General features: G+C 42.5%; 1 protein-coding gene across 18 annotated transcripts in view; it reads left to right on the forward strand.

Annotated features, from left to right (window-relative positions):
* The window catches only part of samd11 (sterile alpha motif domain containing 11), a 105196-nt gene extending 86736 nt beyond the window's left edge, over positions 1–18460 (forward strand). For 9 of the 18 annotated variants that reach the window (XM_087307097.1, XM_087307100.2, XM_087307099.2 and 6 more), the window contains 7 exons: positions 2795–2939; positions 12282–12397; positions 12624–12702; positions 12931–13655; positions 14657–14781; positions 15213–15323; positions 16730–18460. In XM_087307097.1, coding sequence (XP_087163223.1) covers positions 2795–2939; positions 12282–12397; positions 12624–12702; positions 12931–13655; positions 14657–14781; positions 15213–15323; positions 16730–16972 — 1544 coding nt within the window. In that variant the 3' untranslated portion in view covers positions 16973–18460. The remainder of the gene's footprint in view (positions 1–2794; positions 2940–12281; positions 12398–12623; positions 12703–12930; positions 13656–14656; positions 14782–15212; positions 15324–16729) is intronic. The other 9 variants (XM_087307098.1, XM_087307102.2, XM_087307101.1 and 6 more) reach the window with 1 other exon arrangement.
* Positions 18461–18861: the final 401 nt, after the last annotated feature.

The following is an 18861-nucleotide window of genomic DNA, read 5'->3' on the forward strand; positions in this document are numbered from 1 at the left end:
ACCTACATGTGTATAATGAATTTTACAGTTGTTGATCTGTTTTCCTACCCTAAACCAATAAACCATAATCTAGCCAAAATCTTGTTTTTGTTTTTTGTGAGAAAAAGAAAAACTGAAAAACAGATGTTTTCTTAGTTTTCCTTTTTTGTTTGAAATGAACGGAAGGGACCCTGATTATTATGCATGTAACTGCGAATATATTGATTTTTATCAGTTATCAGTATCAGCCAAAATTTCCATATTTGTGTATCCTTAAATATAATCCAGACCAATTGGACTGTGGACTGTGACTTGGACTCCAGCGACAATAGTTATGTTGGTGCTGTCACTTGTTCCATTACTGTTATTCAGAAATTCTCTTTTATGGCCTCATGGGATAGCACATTTTATGCTGACTTTAGAATCTTGTTGGATGTCTAGGTGTACTGTTCACTTGAAAATAATACTCTGTTCTAGGGAGGTCATGATCAGGAAGTTTTGTTGTGCAATATATTGTCACAGAAATTGTTGCGATAAGCGTTATTTATGTCATTTTGAGATCAATTAATGCCACTGATTATATCACAGCATAATAATGCAAATAGTCATAAACACTTTAAAAGACTTATCATCCTAAAGGTTATTTCGATTCAATAATTATTTTTATGTTAAAAAGGTAAATATCCTATTATAGATATCATTAAATGTCTAATTAGTTAAATGTCTACTTAAGAGTTCAGATGCAAAAGCTGCTAAACGCCATTTCCAGCAAAATTGGGCTAATGACATTGAACGAATACTTTAGGCACGTAGTATATGTTCAACAAATATTTTTGCTTTAAATCATCTAAATCCCAGTATTAACAGTTTCAGAAAAAACAATTTGTTGGCAAAAGCCTCTAAACGCCACTTGTTTAGAGTGTTTTCAATGTAGCATCGCGCTGATACACCGGATTTTTATGAGAAGACTGTTTTATTCAGATTCAGAAGTAGATGTTAAAATATGGAGTTAGATAAACTGCATAAACCTGGCTGACCTGACTCACTGAATGGCAATTGAAAACGTCCTTTACCTCAAAACTCTGTGCATTAAAGGAAAAAGAAAACACACTGTACAGTCGAAAGTGTAACATGCGATCTTGATGTGTTTTTGCGCAGTGACGCTAAATTGAATGAGTACGATTTACTATACATTAAACGGCAACTCCATTTCACGAAAGACGAAGTTCAGATGCCGTTCTTTTATCCCACATGGATCCTATGAAGATGAACAATTGACGAAAAAGTAACCAAGACATTGAGTATGGTAAGAACGAACGAATGACAGCTTCTGTCTGAGACACATCCTATTTTATCATAAGTGACATTTCTGAAAAAAAGTTATTTTATTTACTAACTCCTAATCTTTACATTAGATATAAAATGAAACTTCTGAACCTAATCAGAGGAGCCTGATAGAAAATGCTCATTTACAAAAAAAAGAGGTCTGATGGATTTAGAGAGTTTTGTATCTGAACTCTTCAATTATAAACTTTGACACCTGTACGTAAATCTTATTGTAAAATGGCTTGAACATCATTTGTGAATTTAAATATATATATTGCAATGGGAAAAATGATTGACGTCACCTCCAAGTATTGCTCGATAAGTCGATATATTGATTATTGTGACAGACCTACTCTGTTCACGTTCCATTTTTTGCTTGCCATATAATAGAAAAGCATGCAACTTTAGATGCAAGCTCTGCCCAGATTTGCTCACGTTGTAATGTGTGTGGACAGACTGCTAATTTTTTTGGTCATCTGGAATGAGCGTGACAAGCGTTTCTGGTTTTCTACTGCGCTTTTCCTTGAAAGTAGATTCTTTCGTCGTGTTTTTTTTTTTCATTCGCTTTTATTCCCTCTCACGGGCTGTTAGAGGTTTGTCCGCTGTCAGTCCGGCCCCTGCGGGGCAGTGCAATAAACAGATCAATACAGCGGGCCTGTGCACATTAATATCTGTCGTGGTGCCTCCGACCCGATCACTCAGGCCCACACGCCAGCCTCGGAAATGGCCGCCAGCTCCCGAGGGAACCGTCTAATTAAAAAAGGGCCAGAGGAGAGAGGGAGCGAGAGATGAGAGCGAGGGAGAGGAAGAGAGGGAGGCATGCAGGATGGATTTTCTATTTAACACCCTTTCATTAGTGAGCGCGCTTCCTGTTGTGACCCTGTTAGTTTGGTAATGTTGGGAGATGGTCTGGGCTGGTCTAACATCACAGATCCAGTGGCTCAGTTGCATTTCAGTCATATTGTCTCAAACAGTTTAAGTCATAATTATTCATGGATGTGTTTTTCTGGCTGTGTGTATTATTAAAGTGTTTGTTAAGGATTTGGGATATGAACTAACTCCTAACTCCTTATATTATATTTCAGCACATCCATTTTATTCTATAGGCATGAATGATGCTTCAAATTGTGTGGCACATATTCAACATGTTCAAGTACTTTTATATACAACTAGAATCCTATCATAGGCCTTGCTTTACACTAATGTGCTCTCCATTTTGACCTTTCATCCACACTTAGATTGTGATTTTTGATAATGAAGTTTTTTGAAAATGGACAGAATTGAAAATGCACATTTGTTATTGTATTGTGGACTGCTTTTTAGTCACTTGAGTTAGTAGTATAATAAAGTATAAAATCGTACCTGTGTGTTGATAAATCCTGCTCTGTGACTCTTGGACTGAATCTTAGCATTGGTTCAGAGTTAGATTGACAGATTTGGCTTTAAATGAGGCTCCTGATTTAACTGGCCTATTTCGTTTCATTCACAGAGCTGCTACATGTACGTCAGGAAGCCATGGTTGCTGTTAGAAATCCAGGAGGAATGGAAGCCCACGTCCCCTCTGCAGGCAGCTCCTCCAGCCAGCGGCGCAAACAGGGCCTGCCCCAGCACAGAGACGCACACTTCCCTGAGCGGTAAGGCATATGCACATCATCATCACAATTTCAGTGTCTTCTTCTGTAGTTCTGTGTTAGGCAGAGATCATCAAAACCTGACTAGGTGTCCTTATCAGATATGATATGAACATTTTCACACAGCTAATAATATATTTGAGGGCAAACATTTTTGAGTGAGTGAGGTTTTTACGCCAGTGCATTCCCACAAAGCAATTATGTTTCTAGATAACTTGACTAAAACAAGGCTAAATTTGGGCTGTCAGTGAAAAATCTAATAGATGTTTTAGAATAGCCTCAAACTAAACGAGTTATTAAATCAGAGTATATACAGGACTCAGAGAGGGAATTCAATACCTTTTAAAATCTTTTTTAAGACTATTTCCATCCATTTTTAAGACCTTCTAACCAATTTTCAACCGGAAACACTGACAAAATTTTAACTTACAGTACTTTTACTAAATATTAATGTAAGAAACTAATCCAAAACTAAAACATTATTCATATACTGAATACAAATCTATTAAATCTAGCTAATTCAGCAGATTGGTGCCTATAGAACTGCAGAAATAATGGTGTTGCCTAGGTTACTGCTGTAAACAAAGCAGCATTAAGTCAAATCTAGTAGGATTTTATTGATTTTATCAACTACACAGCATCTTGCTATTCGCAGGTTTAATTCAGGCAAACTTTAGTATACAACCATACATTGCATAATTAAAAATTATATAAAATTTTATACCTTGCAAAATAGCATTTAAGACTTTTTAATACTTTTTAAGGGCCTTAAATGTCTCTACATTGATTTATCAACTTTTACTTTTTTTACTTTTATCAACTTTTAAGACCCCCCAGACACTCTGTAAATACACAGATTGGACTTAACCCGAATGGTCTTACATTCCTGTGTTTTAGCCTTTTCTTAGACTTTTACAATGGCCCGTTTCCACTGAGTGGTACAGTACGGGTCACTTCTATCAGGTTTGCAATTCCACTGCCAAAAGGGTACCTATGGTACTCTTCTGTCACGTGGTGTACAACAGAAAGTTTCAGCCAATGTCATTCTCGCTAGAGGAAATGTCAACGTAAAGCTGTACTTGACGTTCACATATCAAGCACTTCTCACAAAACAGAGGCTTTATACACATAAATACTTGTGTTTAAATGTTCATTACTAACATTTTTATGAACACAATTTGATTACAGCTGCAGATCAATGACAGTGCAAAAAAACCTACTGTAACTTCTGAAATTATAGAAATAAATAAATAAATGCAACATATATGAACACAAACAAACCCTTACACTCTCCAATATGTTAGCAATTACAGAAAAAAACTACACACAGCAAACATTTAGTCCTTATTTAGGTTAAAAAATGCACAACATATAGCCCAGCGAAAACCTGTCATCTGTGTCTTTAATCTTCACCAGCAGCTTGTTCATCTTTAGGTTGCTGAAAGAATCATTTGCTCCTTTGTTTTTTCGGCTTCTCTTTTGTTTTTTCATGATTCACTTTCACATTTGTCCATTTCTGAAAGGATCTGATGTCAGAAACACCTTAATAATCATGCGCACATTATTATCATCAGCTCAAGAAGTTTATTTTAAATAAAGATGCGTGGTAAATGCACATGAGAAAGCGAAATCACTCTCGCTTCAGACTGCCTTGTAAACAACAATGGGGCACAGAGTAGATCTGCTCTTCTTCTTGGCTTCGTGGCTGTTCATCAAGATGTGGACAAGGTTTGTTTGAGCTCGGGTCAGCCATGTCATTATCTGTATATATTGTTACGGTGTAATGTCTGTATTTAAAAATGGCGGTTCCTTTGTTTTCATACCCCTGGCTTGTAGCACGAGCGAGGGACGCATCTCTGTAAACCAATAGCCTTCAGCTGCGCTACTTGCTCTGCCTTTTGATACCCGTTTTGTTGTGATAGGTACCCTTCGCAAAGGATACCCAAAAATTGGTACTGTACTGTTCGCTTTTTGGTGTCTTTTGGCATTGTAAACGGCCATAAAAACATACCGAACCATATTATTTTATTATTATTATATTTTCACTGACAGCCCAAATATAGCCTTGTTTTAGCCTAACCATCTTTTAGATGTTTATTAGACTTTTTTTAAACACAAAAAAGTGCTTGCTGGGATATAGAAATAGAGAACAGATGAATAACAGTATATCCCATGTCACATTGTCAGCTCGTTTGAGCTCTTTTAGCGTGTGGCATCTGCTTAGGACAGTGGTTGAAACCACACGTATGCTTTTCTGACACTTGATCAGAGTTTAAAAGTGGATGAGATGTATGTGTGCACGCTGATAAATGGCCCTCTTCTGAATGGAAACCTCAGGCACTCTTTAAGACCACGGATACAGAAAAAAAATGCAAAGCTTTAAAATAACATGAATATTTTACATTAATAATGAAGCCAACATCCGACTAATGAATACTGCATGCATGTTGGAGTGGGTGACTGCCTGCCGAAGAGAAAAGAGGGAAAAATTGAATTATGCACCAAAGTAACGGAAGAGGGAAAAATGGAAGTTGGCGTTAAGGCCATGGAAAGAATAGAAAATCCACTTAATGGGATGTGCCAGTGGGTATGATCTCTGCGTATGACCTCTTCGCAACCCTGTTCGATTTGATCTTGTCAGGAGGCATTTATAGGGCTCAGGACCGAATGGGTCGCTAGAAAAACACACGCCATTCCCCTCTCTGCAACATTTCTCCCCCCTGAATCACTCCCCGCTCCCTCCCTCTCTCCTCATCTCAGCAAGGCCACTGTGCTCGCGGCGCTCCCCTCCGCCTCCAAACAAAGCCCAGGCAGCGGGAGTAGGCAGGTAATTGCTTGTCGATTATTTATGTGGCGCGGGAAGCTGGAGGATCGATAATGGGCCGGCGAGGCGAGGCGGTAGGGAGGAAGTGAATTGGGAGGGGTCGCCCAGCGTGGGTGGGGGAACTCTGTTCGGTTCCTGGCCCAGCGCAGCATCATGTCAGAAGCTCAGCGTGCAGCTTTGACCAGCCAGCCGCCGCTGCTCCGCCAGCTCACGGTAATTAGCCACACAGGACCGCTGATGTTAACGAGGCCTGCACACTTCCTAGGTTGTGGGTGAAAGGAGGGAGGGAGGGAGAAAAGTGTTTTTTTCTTGCTCCTACACGCTCATTTTTTGTTCATCTGGTCCTTTAATCCTTTGTTTAAGTATTTTGTTTGAGCTCAAAAAATTTCTAAATTGCTAAAATTCACATAAATAATATAGAATTTTAGTCAGTTTATTCACCCCATGTTGTTAAAAACTCTGTATCTACAAAATGAGAACATGTTTTCACTTTTAATGTAATTACAGTTAGCAGGGACCACAGATTTGAAGCTTCAAAGCACATGAAAAAAGTTTTTTTAAAAAAGTGCTTTGTATGACACTCTGTGCTTCAAAGGAGTGAAATAGCAATTTGTGGGGGGTGGTAGGAGTGCTCACAGTTGTACTCTAGATCTCAGATCATCATAAAATAGAATCTAATAACATAAGATATAAAAACAGCGTTTATGAAATATTTTGCAACTTACTAACCATATATATATATAATATATGTGATGATATTTATCAAGATCTGTTGCACAGAGACATTTCTGAAGTCTGTATTTAACCATAATAATTGGATCATTGTGACTATTATGATTCATGAGCATTCAGTCCATTCTTTTGGTCACATCTTGTCATCTCAAATCCTGTTCATGGTTCTTTCATTGTCCTTTTCCACTAAGTGGTATGGGTCGGTATGGCTCACCTTTATCAGGCTTGCGTTTCCACTGCCTAAGGCAAACTATTTCAAGAATGTCTTGTGTCCTGCACAGTTTAGCTCCAACACTAATCAAACACACCTGCTTATAGATTTCTAATGATCATGAAGACACTGATAAGCATGGTTAGGTGTTTCTGATTAGTGTTAGAGCTAAACTATGCAGGACACCGGCCCTCCAGGATCAAGTTTGCCCACCCCTAATGCCTGGTTTATACTTCTGCGTCAAGTGACCGGCGTAACCCACGGCGCATGCAACACCCGAAGCTGTGCATTTATACTTCTGCGCGCTGTCTCTGTTGGTCTGCATTACACTTCCGAACCGCTAGTTGGCAGTGAGGTGTAAATGTTGCTCTGTGTCGAGTTTCTTTGCTGCTGTTTTGCTTTTCCTGAACACTTCCTGGATGTACAAGTGGCTCAAACTTGCTCATTTTGAGGCAGGAACCAGCAGACGTGCAACAACTTTAACTATGAGGTAAACACAGAACAAAACTTTCCATCCGGAGCTCCTTCATGGGACTCCACACTTGTAAACAATCACTCGCTATTCGCGCGGCTCTCGGTCCCGCCCAGACTCATCAGCGCTACCAAGCCAACCAATCACAGAGCTTGCGCCACGGCGAAGGGTTATGCATCAGCGCCGTAGCATACGCCGCCGTTTGACGCAGAAGTATAAATCAGCCTTTAAGAGTATCAATGGTCACTCTCACATTTGTCCATTTCTGAAAGGATCAGGCGTCAGAAACCCTTCAATAATCATGCGCATGTTATTATCATCAGCTCAAAAAGTTTGTTATTTCAAATATAGATGCACACATGAGCTCTTTTGAGAAAATTAAACCGCTCACACTTTTAGACGGCTTTATAAACAACAATGGGGCACAGGGTAGTTCTGTTCTTCTTCTTGCCTTAGTGGCTGTTCATCAAGACAACGACAAGGTCTGTTTGAGCAAGGGTTGACCATGGCTCGTTATTTTATGTATATATTATTACGGTGTAATGTATCGGCTGTGGATTCAAAAATGGCGCTTCCTTTATTTTCATTCTCCTGGCTTGTGCACAAGCTAGTGATGTATCTCTGTAAACCAATAGTGTTCAGCTGCACAATTTGACAATTTGATTTATACTAAAGATAAACTACACACACTTTAATTTAGTCTTTTTTTAGACAATCACTTTTCAAAGCTCATTTCTCTAGTCAGTGGATAATGCATTTAAAAGAGCTACCAGCACAGTCTTCAAATTCTCTGTTTTTCTTCTCCACAGTCGAATCAAAGACATACGAGAATATGATGGGGGAAATATATAGATGACAAAATACTGGCTTGGATGTTTGAGTGGGCTATAAGCTTTTAGCACTGATTGTGTGACATTGCAAACCCCTCTAAAGCATCGACAGAGTCCACCAGGCTAAAACAGTGAGCCGGAAGCCATTCCTCAAGCTCACCTTTCTATCGACTCTCCATAATTGATTATCCGACGCCCATTAGTGGCTATTGTTAAAAACAAATCATTACCAAGATCAATAGTCCTGCAGCCACTGCTGGCCATTTGTCTGGGTTTAAATGGCAGATTGCATTTAGGGAATCTGCAAGGCAAATCCTAATGTGTTTGGCATGTGGGGCATCACAAGCAACAGACAGTGGTCTGGGGTGGGGGGCGGTGGGTGAGCAAGAGCCTTATGCATTTTAATGTGCTTCCTGTGCAAATGTGTTCCCGCCTCGAGTCAAGGCGAGGCGGGCACGGTGTGGCGAGCGGCTAATCCCCCGCGCTCCTCTCATTAAGGGCCATCCTGTCAGCTCCGCTCCACTTTTCTCTCTCTCTCTTACTCGTCTGGCCAGTTTGGTGCTCTGCCTCTGCCTCCGCCTTCACACACACACACACACGCACACACACGCGCACACACACACACACACACACACAAATAAATGCAACGCTCCACACTGCCGTTGCTTTCAGGCAGGGAGCGACGCCGCTGCCACTCTGACAGGTCGTCACACATGAGCGAACACAAGTGGCGTCTACTTGCCCTACCGCCAGCTAGGTTGTGAGAGAGCTAGAGAGAGATCGACAGATAGAGAAAAGCAGAAATGGGGCAGGGTGGAGGAACAGAGGCAGTCTTCAAAAGATGTAGAGGTAATTAAGCTGATAACCTGAACAGTCTTTGTGCTGGAAATAAATGTAACCATTTTTAAAGCCGCCTGTGCAATGTTGCAATACTTCCTTCTATCTATTCTACCTGAAGGGACATCTTGACTTTAAAGAAAAGCACTGATTTAATCATGTCAATAATCTGTGAAACAATGAATTTTCTTCTATTTTGGAAAGAACAGTCTAGAACAGTAGTAGATACCACTGACTCGCTGTATACCTGTAGGTTTGAGAAAAAAAGAGGCTGCGTCCGAAACCGCCTACTACTCAGTACTGCATTTAAATTTGCACGTACCACTCCACTGTTAGAAAAGTACATTCTATACAGTAAGAATGTGAGCAGTTTGAATGGAACTCGGACATAATGCACACTTCAGAATCCGGATGTAGAAGGTCATCCGGGTACTTCTCGCATACTTTAGATTTCTATACACGCATCCTAAATGGCACACTATACATCAGGGGTGTCTAAACTCGGTCCTGGAGGGCCGATGTCCCGCAGATTTTAGCTCCAACTTGCTTCAACACACCTGCAAGAATGTTTCTAGAAAGCCTAGTAAGTGTCTGATTGGGTTGGACCTAAACTTTGCAGGACACCGGCCCTCCAGGACCAAGTCTGGACATCCCTGCTATACACTATGCTATTATCTGCTATGTTCTTATGCACTTACCCATTCCACAGCATAGTATGTGTTTGTAGTGTCGTCCCAAATGGAACACTAACTTTTTTACTAAGTGGAAATTCAAACCGTTACCTAGATGACATTTAACCAGTTGCCAAATTAGCGAAATGACTGACCAAACTACCAAAGACCTGCTATGAGTATAACCACATTCGTCATCGGAAGGCAGCTTAATCACTCTTGTAGGAGAATTTGCTCTCACAATCCAAAATAAATAAAGTAATCCAACATCAGCCTGAAAGCTCCGCCCCTTCCGCTATGTGCTGTTGCTGAGTGCATGAAGAATAAGTGCATCACCCGGGTATTTAAAGTGTACTTATTCTTTTTAGAGTTTTCAGTGTGAACGTACTACTTACACTATTTATACTACAAAATGGCATAGAATAGTGCATTAAGTAGGCAGCTTGGGATGCATCTTATGAATTCGGACATATTACTCGGCTCACATACTGTTTTTAGTGCACACTATATAGTATAGAAGCTTTTGATTTGGGACGCCGCTATAGTGTTTTCTTGTTTGTGGCAGATTTATTCATTATTTTAATAATGCACAGGTTATGATTGCTATTTAGTCTGGTGCCACAAGTGGTGCACAAATAACACACTTGCAACTTTAAATTGACTTTTTAAAAACCTTATGTAAAAAATACATGTTTAAACAGAATCGTAGATCCTGCCCTTCACTGTATCGCCCTGTTTCCCCCCCTGCTCTCTGTAAAGCCCATTTTTCTTTTTCTGTGGGCCAAAGACCCAGAGTGAAACGGTTAATGCTTGCCTCATTCCAAAATTGCTTCCTATAAAAGGAGAAGCACGTCTGCCGGGCACGTCTCCCCATGATTACAGCTAATTACTATCGAGCGGACGCCTCGCGGCCCCAGTCATGCAGCTTTAATTGACCGTTATTCATCTGTGGGCCGCGCAGGGCGGCGCAGAGTTTGGCAGGCCTGGCCAGCGCCGCCCGGGCTAATTGTGAGGCCTGAGGGATTAGGCCAGGTGATTACACACTTCACAGTGTAATTACATAAGCATGGCTGGGCTGCCGGCCCGACTCCCGGCCCCAAGGTCACGCGCTGCCTTCTTCCAGATTAATTGGAGCTGCCACAGAAGTGCAAGGCACCGGCGGAAAGCGGTTATACGATTAGCATTAACATTTCAACAGCCGCCCAATCGATCGATGATTTCCCCCCCTTTGTGTCTCTCCACACCTTCCACCACCCCTTCACAAACTCACTCTATCCCTCCCTAGTTTTTTTCTTTGTTTTTTTGCTCAAGGAAGACATACGAAGAGTCTTTAGCTCAAAAATGATGTAAACCCTAAGTAGAGCACAGCAAACTATAGCTCCTCTCCTCAATTCAGATGGGTTTTTCATTTTTTCTGTTGGGATGTTTATGTGTTTGTGTTGTGCTGCGATGCTCTCTCTCCCCCTGGAGCAAGCGCTGCTCAGTCACAAGTACAAAGCAGCCACACTGTTCTTTCGCTTGCTTTAGGCATGTAGGGCTTCATTTATATTTATGCATGTGTGTGAGTGTGTGTGTGTGTGTGTGTGTGTTGGGGGGCTCAGTAAAGAAGTGCTGCAGTAAAAAGAGGGGCTTGCATTGGCAGAGGTGCAGTAAAAGCTTTAAAAGACACGGCAGGTTGTGCCTGGATTTCAACACCTCACCACTTGCAGTCATAGCACACGTCTTCATATTTTTTCCCTCCCTCCTTTTTACTTTTTACCCCTCCTCTCATTTTCTTTCTCCCCCGCTGAGGCTCAATAAAGGCGACCGCTGTATTGTATACGAACAGCCTGTGTTCTCCGCCTGTACAAAAGGAGAAAAATATAATTGAGGCTACGCGACATGCCACCTTTTTATTGGCTGAATACGGCAGAGAGAGACAGGAAGAGGAGGGGGATGTGTGCGTGTGTGTTGGGGTGGAAGAGGAAGAACTGTGTTAATTAGTGGGTGCTTCAGCCTGTAGCCCGGGCGAGGCTGGGGGGCCGCCCCAGCTGTCGGAGTATGACATGCTCTTATTGTGCATTCAGGCCTCATTACCAGAGTGGCAGGGCCGCAGAGCGCGGCAGAGCAAGAGGGAGGGAGTAAGAGCGAGGAGATGATGGAGGTGGTGGTGGTGAAGGGGTGCAAGGATACAAACAGTGCCGCTGTCCGCAGCGTGACAGGACTGATGAGGGGCTACGGTTGCGCGCATGCAATGGAGGGAGTGATAAAAATAGATGACGGAAGAGAACACGGCATTACCTTTAGACTTTAGAAACCTGTATTTGTGTCTATACCGCCATGCAGAAGTAACAGATAGTTGACAGCCTGTTTATTACCATAACACTGTACAACTGTTCCTGACTCCTGAATCATTACTCTTTTAGCAAAAAGAGCCATAATGGACTATTAAAATCATTCCTAAAAACCTGAAAAATGTATCATCGCCATAAAGCCCGCACAAAACTGTACCACACCGAAGAACATGAAGAACTGAACCATGATTTCCATACCACCACACAGAAACATCTTGTTGTTGTTGCTCAACCTATTGCTCTCTGAAATATGGAAAAGGGTTAGAAATTACACTGTAAACATTTTAATCAGGTAGCTAAAGACTAGCCAAGCCAAGTTGCAATCATGACACCGATAGTGTTTCCAGTGTTAGCCATTTGCAATAGTGACTATAATACAACAGAAAAACAGTAGCAGTTGGTTAATGATGGTGTGTTTTTTGTTTGTGTACACAGAGATATATCGCACCCTCCACCATTGCTGTCCCCACAGAATGCTCCTCATATTGCTCTGGGGCCTCACCTGCGTCCCCCGTTCCTGGGCATGCCTTCTGCCCTCTGCCAAGCCCCAGGTGAGATTTACCTCTGCCAGATGCAGCACACTCACTTTAACTCTAAACTCGTTTAACCTTTGAGTTTCTTTAATGGGTAATGGGGTGTTCCCAGCCATATATGCATTCAGCAAATATCTCTGATTTTAAAAATGGCATAATTTTTCTGGGTTTATGTAATTAACAAGTGTTGTATCTTATATACAATGCAAAACTGATGTAAAGTTCTCTCGCAATTGTCTTTTAGGTTATGGTTTTTTGCAGCCTGCTCAGGCGGAGATGTTCGCCCGTCAACAGGAGATTCTTCGTAAACAGAACCTTGCAAGGTAAGGTTATAGATTTGGACCTAGAAATGTGGTTTAATCAATTACTGTAATGTTTAAGAAACATTTTATGCTTTATGCAGTTTATGCTTATTAAAAGACAAAGTCAGATGGTAATGCACAGAACCATAGTGTGGAATTTCATATTATTATGTAATAGATGGCAGTTTTTCTTTGAACATTTTTCTTTGAGATGCACCATGCCTCTCTGACTGTGGATTGTTCCTCCAGGTTGGAAATGTCTGCTGAGTTGTTGAGACAGAAGGAGTTAGAGAACCTCCACAGGCAGCGACTGCTGGCGGACCCATTGGGCCTGCATCCCGGGCTCCCTGCAGAACACCCTGCCTTACGCAGCCTGCAAGAAATCCCAGAAGGCCACCCGCTCCGAGAGGAGCTCAATCGCCGCAATGCCATGCTGGTTTTGCGGCACAACAACACCCCATTACTCTCCCTCAACCACCAGGGGGCAGCAGCAGGCACTTCCTCTAAAGACCTTAGCAACAGGAAGAGCTTGAGGAAAGGAGGACCTCTCCAAGGGGACCAACAGGGGGGTTCATCTGAAACAAAAGAGATGCTCAGAGAGGGCTGCGTGCGAGATGTAGAAACAGAGGGAATGGATGAAGACATGAAAGACTCTGAGAATGATGCAGAGGTTGGGGAAGACAGGCCGGAAAGGCTTTCCAAAGGGGATGGACATGGTCTCAGTTCAGAGGTGTGCCAAGGAAAGGACGTAACCAAGACTAGTGAAGCAATAAAAGAGCTAGGGGAAGGGTCAGGAAGGCTCAGTGTACCTTGTAGCTCCACAGGCCAAGAGTCACCAACTCACCACCTTTTCACATCAGGACTTGGCAAGAATGAGGCTAAATACCTGCCACCAGGAATCCCACCCTTACCCACTTTGCCTGGACAAATGCTGCCCTTCACTTTTCCGTACTCCAGTCCTTACTTTCACACTGGTGAGTTTACAAAATCCAGATCTAATTACAAAATCTAAATCAAACGCTTTGAGAGAAACTATACTTTAGGACATGCATTTCCACCTAAAATTTGTACAATTCAAGTGTAGCAACTTACACCGTGCACTTCACAAAGAGAGCACCAGTGACACCACATGTCTGCTCCTCAACTTTAACAATCTGTAAATTCTGGGGTTCAGATAGCATTCCATGTCCTTAGAGAGACAGAAAAAGTGAGCTGCAGAATAAGAGAGAGAAACTGAGAAATTGAGCCCAGAGTGCAAGCAAGCCCAGAGCAAGTTTTAATGGAAAATGAGTCTCCTAATGAGGAAGTGACCAACTCAGTAAGAGGCTGAGCAAACCATCCTCAGGCATTCTAACAAATACTGCACTGAACATGCAACATACAAAACAATTTTGGCTCACACAAAAATCCACCAGTATAGAACATACAGAAAATGCAGTAAGCACACAAACACTACACTTCATAAAATGGTGAAGAGGAAAGAACCACTTATAGGATTGTAACACGCTTTGGGTGTATGGCAATATACCATTACCCAAGGTTTTCCTCTCCTTATACATTTAAAGGTACGTCAATCAAAGTTCCAAAAGTATGAAAAACATAGTATGAGTGGGGTTGTTCCTCAAACATATCTGCTCCGTTCTGGATCATCGACTTGTTTGGAAAAGTAGACTGGACATTGTTCTGAATAAAAATTAAAGTAGCATGATGTATTTAGTCTAACCTAGCATGAAAAGCGAGTTATTAGCAAGCAACTTATTAGCCCCAACTAAAACGTTGGCCATCTGAAACGCATTACCTGCTCCAGCTGAGAGACCTCCTCCAGGAAGAGGCCCTGCTGCTGACCTTTACTAAACTTTGAAATAGGCAGGGTCAATAACATAGCAGTGTGTAGGCACAAGTGTGTGTTTAAGGGGACAGGGGGCCTACTGTCTCTAATGATTTCTGCTTTCTTTCGGCCCGGCGGGGTCCACAGGCGCCATGGGAGGTCTTTTCGTGGACGGAGAAGAGGCAGGAGCAGCCGAGGACATCAGCAAGTGGAGTGTGGAGGAGGTGTGCAGCTTCATCAGCAGCCTAGCAGGCTGTGGGGAGTACACACAGGTGAGGACAAGAGCAGGAGCAGAGCATTGGATGCCTCCTCTCCTCCCCCTGCCTTTAACAGGGGCTGCTGGAGACATACAGTACAGCACAGAATGAAGATAGTGTGCTGCAATTTGTAGACCAGAACATTAGACCAGAATAGCTTGATTTAGATGTGTTCTTTAAAAAGTTAGAAGGCCGCTCTGCGCTGCTCTTATCTTTCTCACTCACAGCTCTGTCGTCTCACACATCTCACCACACTGGATGTCAGTCTGTTGCATGCTCAGCGCATCATCAAAACCCCACCGTCGACCGCAGCGCAGCACATTTCACTGTTAATGCCAAGTGTGCATGAGCTTCCTAGTGGGATGAGAGTCTTGTGAATTGCATGCATGTTGCTTGAATTGGTCAGTGTTTATCAACATCAGCTGAAGCTAGGTCTTCTATTACAGGTCTTCAGAGAGCAGGCCATTGATGGTGAGACTCTGCCACTGCTGACAGAAGACCACTTGCTTAACAACATGGGATTAAAACTGGGGCCTGCCCTCAAGATCCGTTCTCAGGTAATATACATTTAAACATCCTGCTCCTGGAGGACCTGCATGTAGTTGTTAAGCAATTCTGAGATTTTGATTAGCTGAACTTTAGTTTTAGCTTAACTCTGCAAGACACAGGACTTTGAGAACCAATCTACAGCAGTCAACATTTGAAGTGGATCAAAAATGTTTTTCTAAATTGTCCTAAGACAAGGATGAGTGTTGCTCAATAGTTGAACAACTCTGATGAAAGGTTTTGAACCACTTCAAATGTTGACTACTGTATAGATGCTTGGCAGAAGTGTGTAAACCTCCTCAAGAAAGGGGATAGTGGTGCAGGTTGTTGTAGCAAGCAATCTTTTGAAAACTTAAATGTTGAATGGCTATTGTGCTATTGGACCAGGGCCACAGCACTGATTACCTTCCTTAGTTTTTTCAAACCCTGATTAAACACACCTGTGCAAGCTAATCAAGGTATTCATGATTCCTCAAAACATTTGTGCAGATGCTTTGGTTGAGGTTCGATCTAAAATTGAGATGAAAGTGGTCCTGCAGAAACAGACTCAGAAGCTGCACTCATAGGTTGTACTCACACTAGGTACAGTTGCCTTGAACCGTGCCGAAGCTCGATTGTCCCCCTCCCCTCTCCCCCGACGGCCTGCACTCACGCTGCATTTTGCCTTCCAAACCAGAGCATGCTTGCGTCATTGGTGATGCGACTGTTCAGTTTAACAGGAAAAGAGGCACCTTTCGCTGAGCTTAGTGAAGATTGCTTTAGTTATACCGGTTTAGTTGTTTGGGACACACTGACACGCAGTCAAATATTTTGCCGAAGAGTTCCACACTTTTGACGCTCATAAATTAGCATAAAAATAATTTTTCTGCATGTATTAGGAGGTTTGCTGAAGGTGGCAGCTGACTCGCAAAGGCTTTGTATGTTTAATAAACTACAACAGTGTGTTCATTGAAAAGTAAGAATGATTAATTAATCCATATGAAACAGTCCCTTAAAAGTACACTTGTACATGCGGTAGACTTGTAGTGTGAGTGCAAAGCTTGCCTGAGCTAAACTGAATCGTGCTCTGGCACAACTCTTCCAACCACGCCAGGGCCGGCCAACTGAACCACACCTGGGCCTGATTCAGAGCACTCGCACTTGTCAAACAAACCAGGTCATTCATCTGGGCATGGTTCAGATAGCATAGTGTGAATGCACCCATAGTGAAACCAACTTTCTTTTTCTTGCACAGGCCCCCATAACCCATAGGCCCACTTTTGTATCAGTTTCTTTAAGTAATTACATTTCTGCATTTATTAATCTAAATGGATCTGAGTCGCAAACATTTTATAACTCTGGTACTTTAGATCTTTTTGTACTTCCTGTTGGGTAGACAGTGTGAGATATAACACTGACATGTTGCTGCTTTCCTCAGGTGGCGCGACGTATTGGCAGAATATTCTACATGACCAGCTTCCCGCTGGCCCTCCCGCTGCCACCATCTGCTCTGCGCCCTACAGACAGAGACCCCCTGCCCACTGAGACCCGCCCTCCTTCTACCAGCAGCACTTCCTCCCCATTCAGTGTGCCCCCTCCCGCCTGCCGCACCTCCCCTAAACAGGAGAACGGAAACCCCTCCTCAGTGGGAGCCTACGACTCCACTAAACCTCCCTCGTAGAATTGGCCATTAAAACTTTTGACTGCTTCTCCATATGGCAGAGGCAGCGCTTCAGGAAGGAGGTAAAGATGGAGAGAGGGCATGAAGGGGGCCCTCTTTGAACTATTCTTTCCTTCCTCTTACCCCCACTACCCTCCTCCCGAAATAAAAAGCAAACTTGAGGACCTTCATGCAGAGGCACTTAATCTTTTTTAGGAAAAGTGTGGAGAAATGTGCAGAAAGACGAGAGACACTGATGAAACGACTCTGGCTTAAACAGCTCCACCCTGTGCAGTGGTTGCGAGGATGCCAAAATCCAAAGATGTGCAAATAGGGACTCGGGGACGAGACAGGAACCGTTAAGAGTGTGTGAGAGATGAACGTGAGCCGACAGCTGCTCCTAAACAGCATGCTTGAAGGAAGAGAGTCGTATTCAGTGAGGACACAAGGTACACATACAAGATTCTCTTGTGTCAGACATTGCAGGAAAGCACCATTCGCTGAGATATACTCTCGTGGTACCCAACATTCTCGGGGAGCGGTGAACTTTGAGAGAGACACTGTCTTTTCTGCTTTCATGCCACCACCTTCGCCAACTTCCAGCGGTTCCAGTTGGTTTAGCTTTGAAAGACTAAATCCTCCAAAGAGGAATACATACAATCTTGACCAGTGCAACTATGCATTCCACAGTCCAAAACCAAAGATGGATGGATGTGGAATATTCAAACGAGATCTAGCATTGATCTCACCAGTTACGAAACAAGGTACATATACAGGGCCATACTGAAGGAAGTGGGATGGGGAAAAGGAGACATTTAAAGCACTTAGACTTCCTGCGACCAAAAGCCATCAGCCAAAGCAATGGCCCTATCTCTCACCCAACAAACATCTGGGCCCGTTTTAGTTTTACAACCCCAGAAAAAAAGAGCATTAGGGTAGAACGTACATCCCTCTCAATGCCAGTCTGTAGATGGATTAATGCCACTGTGAGGTCACATTTACTGCTGTGGGAAAGACATATTATCCTGAATTGTACAGAAACATGCTCAAGATAAGAATATACTGAAGATGAAATAAGTGGTACGTTTTGTTAAATGTAGTTGCACGAGTTAAAAATCTTTATTACTGAACAAAATGTGACTGACTGGCTTGGTGGTACTTTTTGTTCCTATTTTTTTGCTGTGTATTCCACTTGTAATAATCATGAGCCCCAAACTTAAATGCCACTTCAGCATATAAATGAGAAAAAATATTTATAGGAATTTGTTTGCTGTAGTTAGAGCTACAAAATATTCAATTGTCCTCAAATTGATCCCAAAGAATGATACTTTTCTCTTTGTTGCAGGGAAATGGAAGGCACAAAGCTCTTTATGCAAATTTTTGAAATGGTTTTTCCTTTTAAACATGTAAGCAATTAATTAAAATTGTCTCTAGATTTCCCATCAATGTTTTGTCTTCATCCTATTTTTCTATTCTCCGCTGGGTGAAATAAATCCTATTGAAAACTTACGAATGCATGTTGCTCTTTTTTTTCTGAGTAATGTTTATTTCCAAACTCCTCCACAGTAGGGCAGGGAGTGGCAGCCCCAGTAGATGGTAAATCCCCTGGTTAGAGGAGGGTGCAAGTGGAGGGGGAGCAGGGTTCAGGTCAACAACAGCTGTCAGAGCGTCAGGTTCAGTTGCAGGCCAGGGCCCCTGTGGCCCCCGCCTAACCCAAAGAACAACTGACTCTGAGGGACGCCCGCCATCCGCCCCTTAAAAAAAAAATTCTTTTTACTACACCCATGACTGTCAGCACCAGGTGCTGCATGTGATAGACTGTGCTCTGAGTGATAGACGAGTAAACCTGTTACCCAGGCTCGTGCAAATACAAGCATGATGCTTGCTGCAGCTCTAATGAAAACTGAATT

Source organism: Danio rerio, chromosome 23 (genome assembly GCF_052040795.2).
Source record: "Danio rerio strain M-AB ecotype USA chromosome 23, GRCz13ab, whole genome shotgun sequence".
Lineage (NCBI taxonomy): Eukaryota > Metazoa > Chordata > Actinopteri > Cypriniformes > Danionidae > Danio > Danio rerio.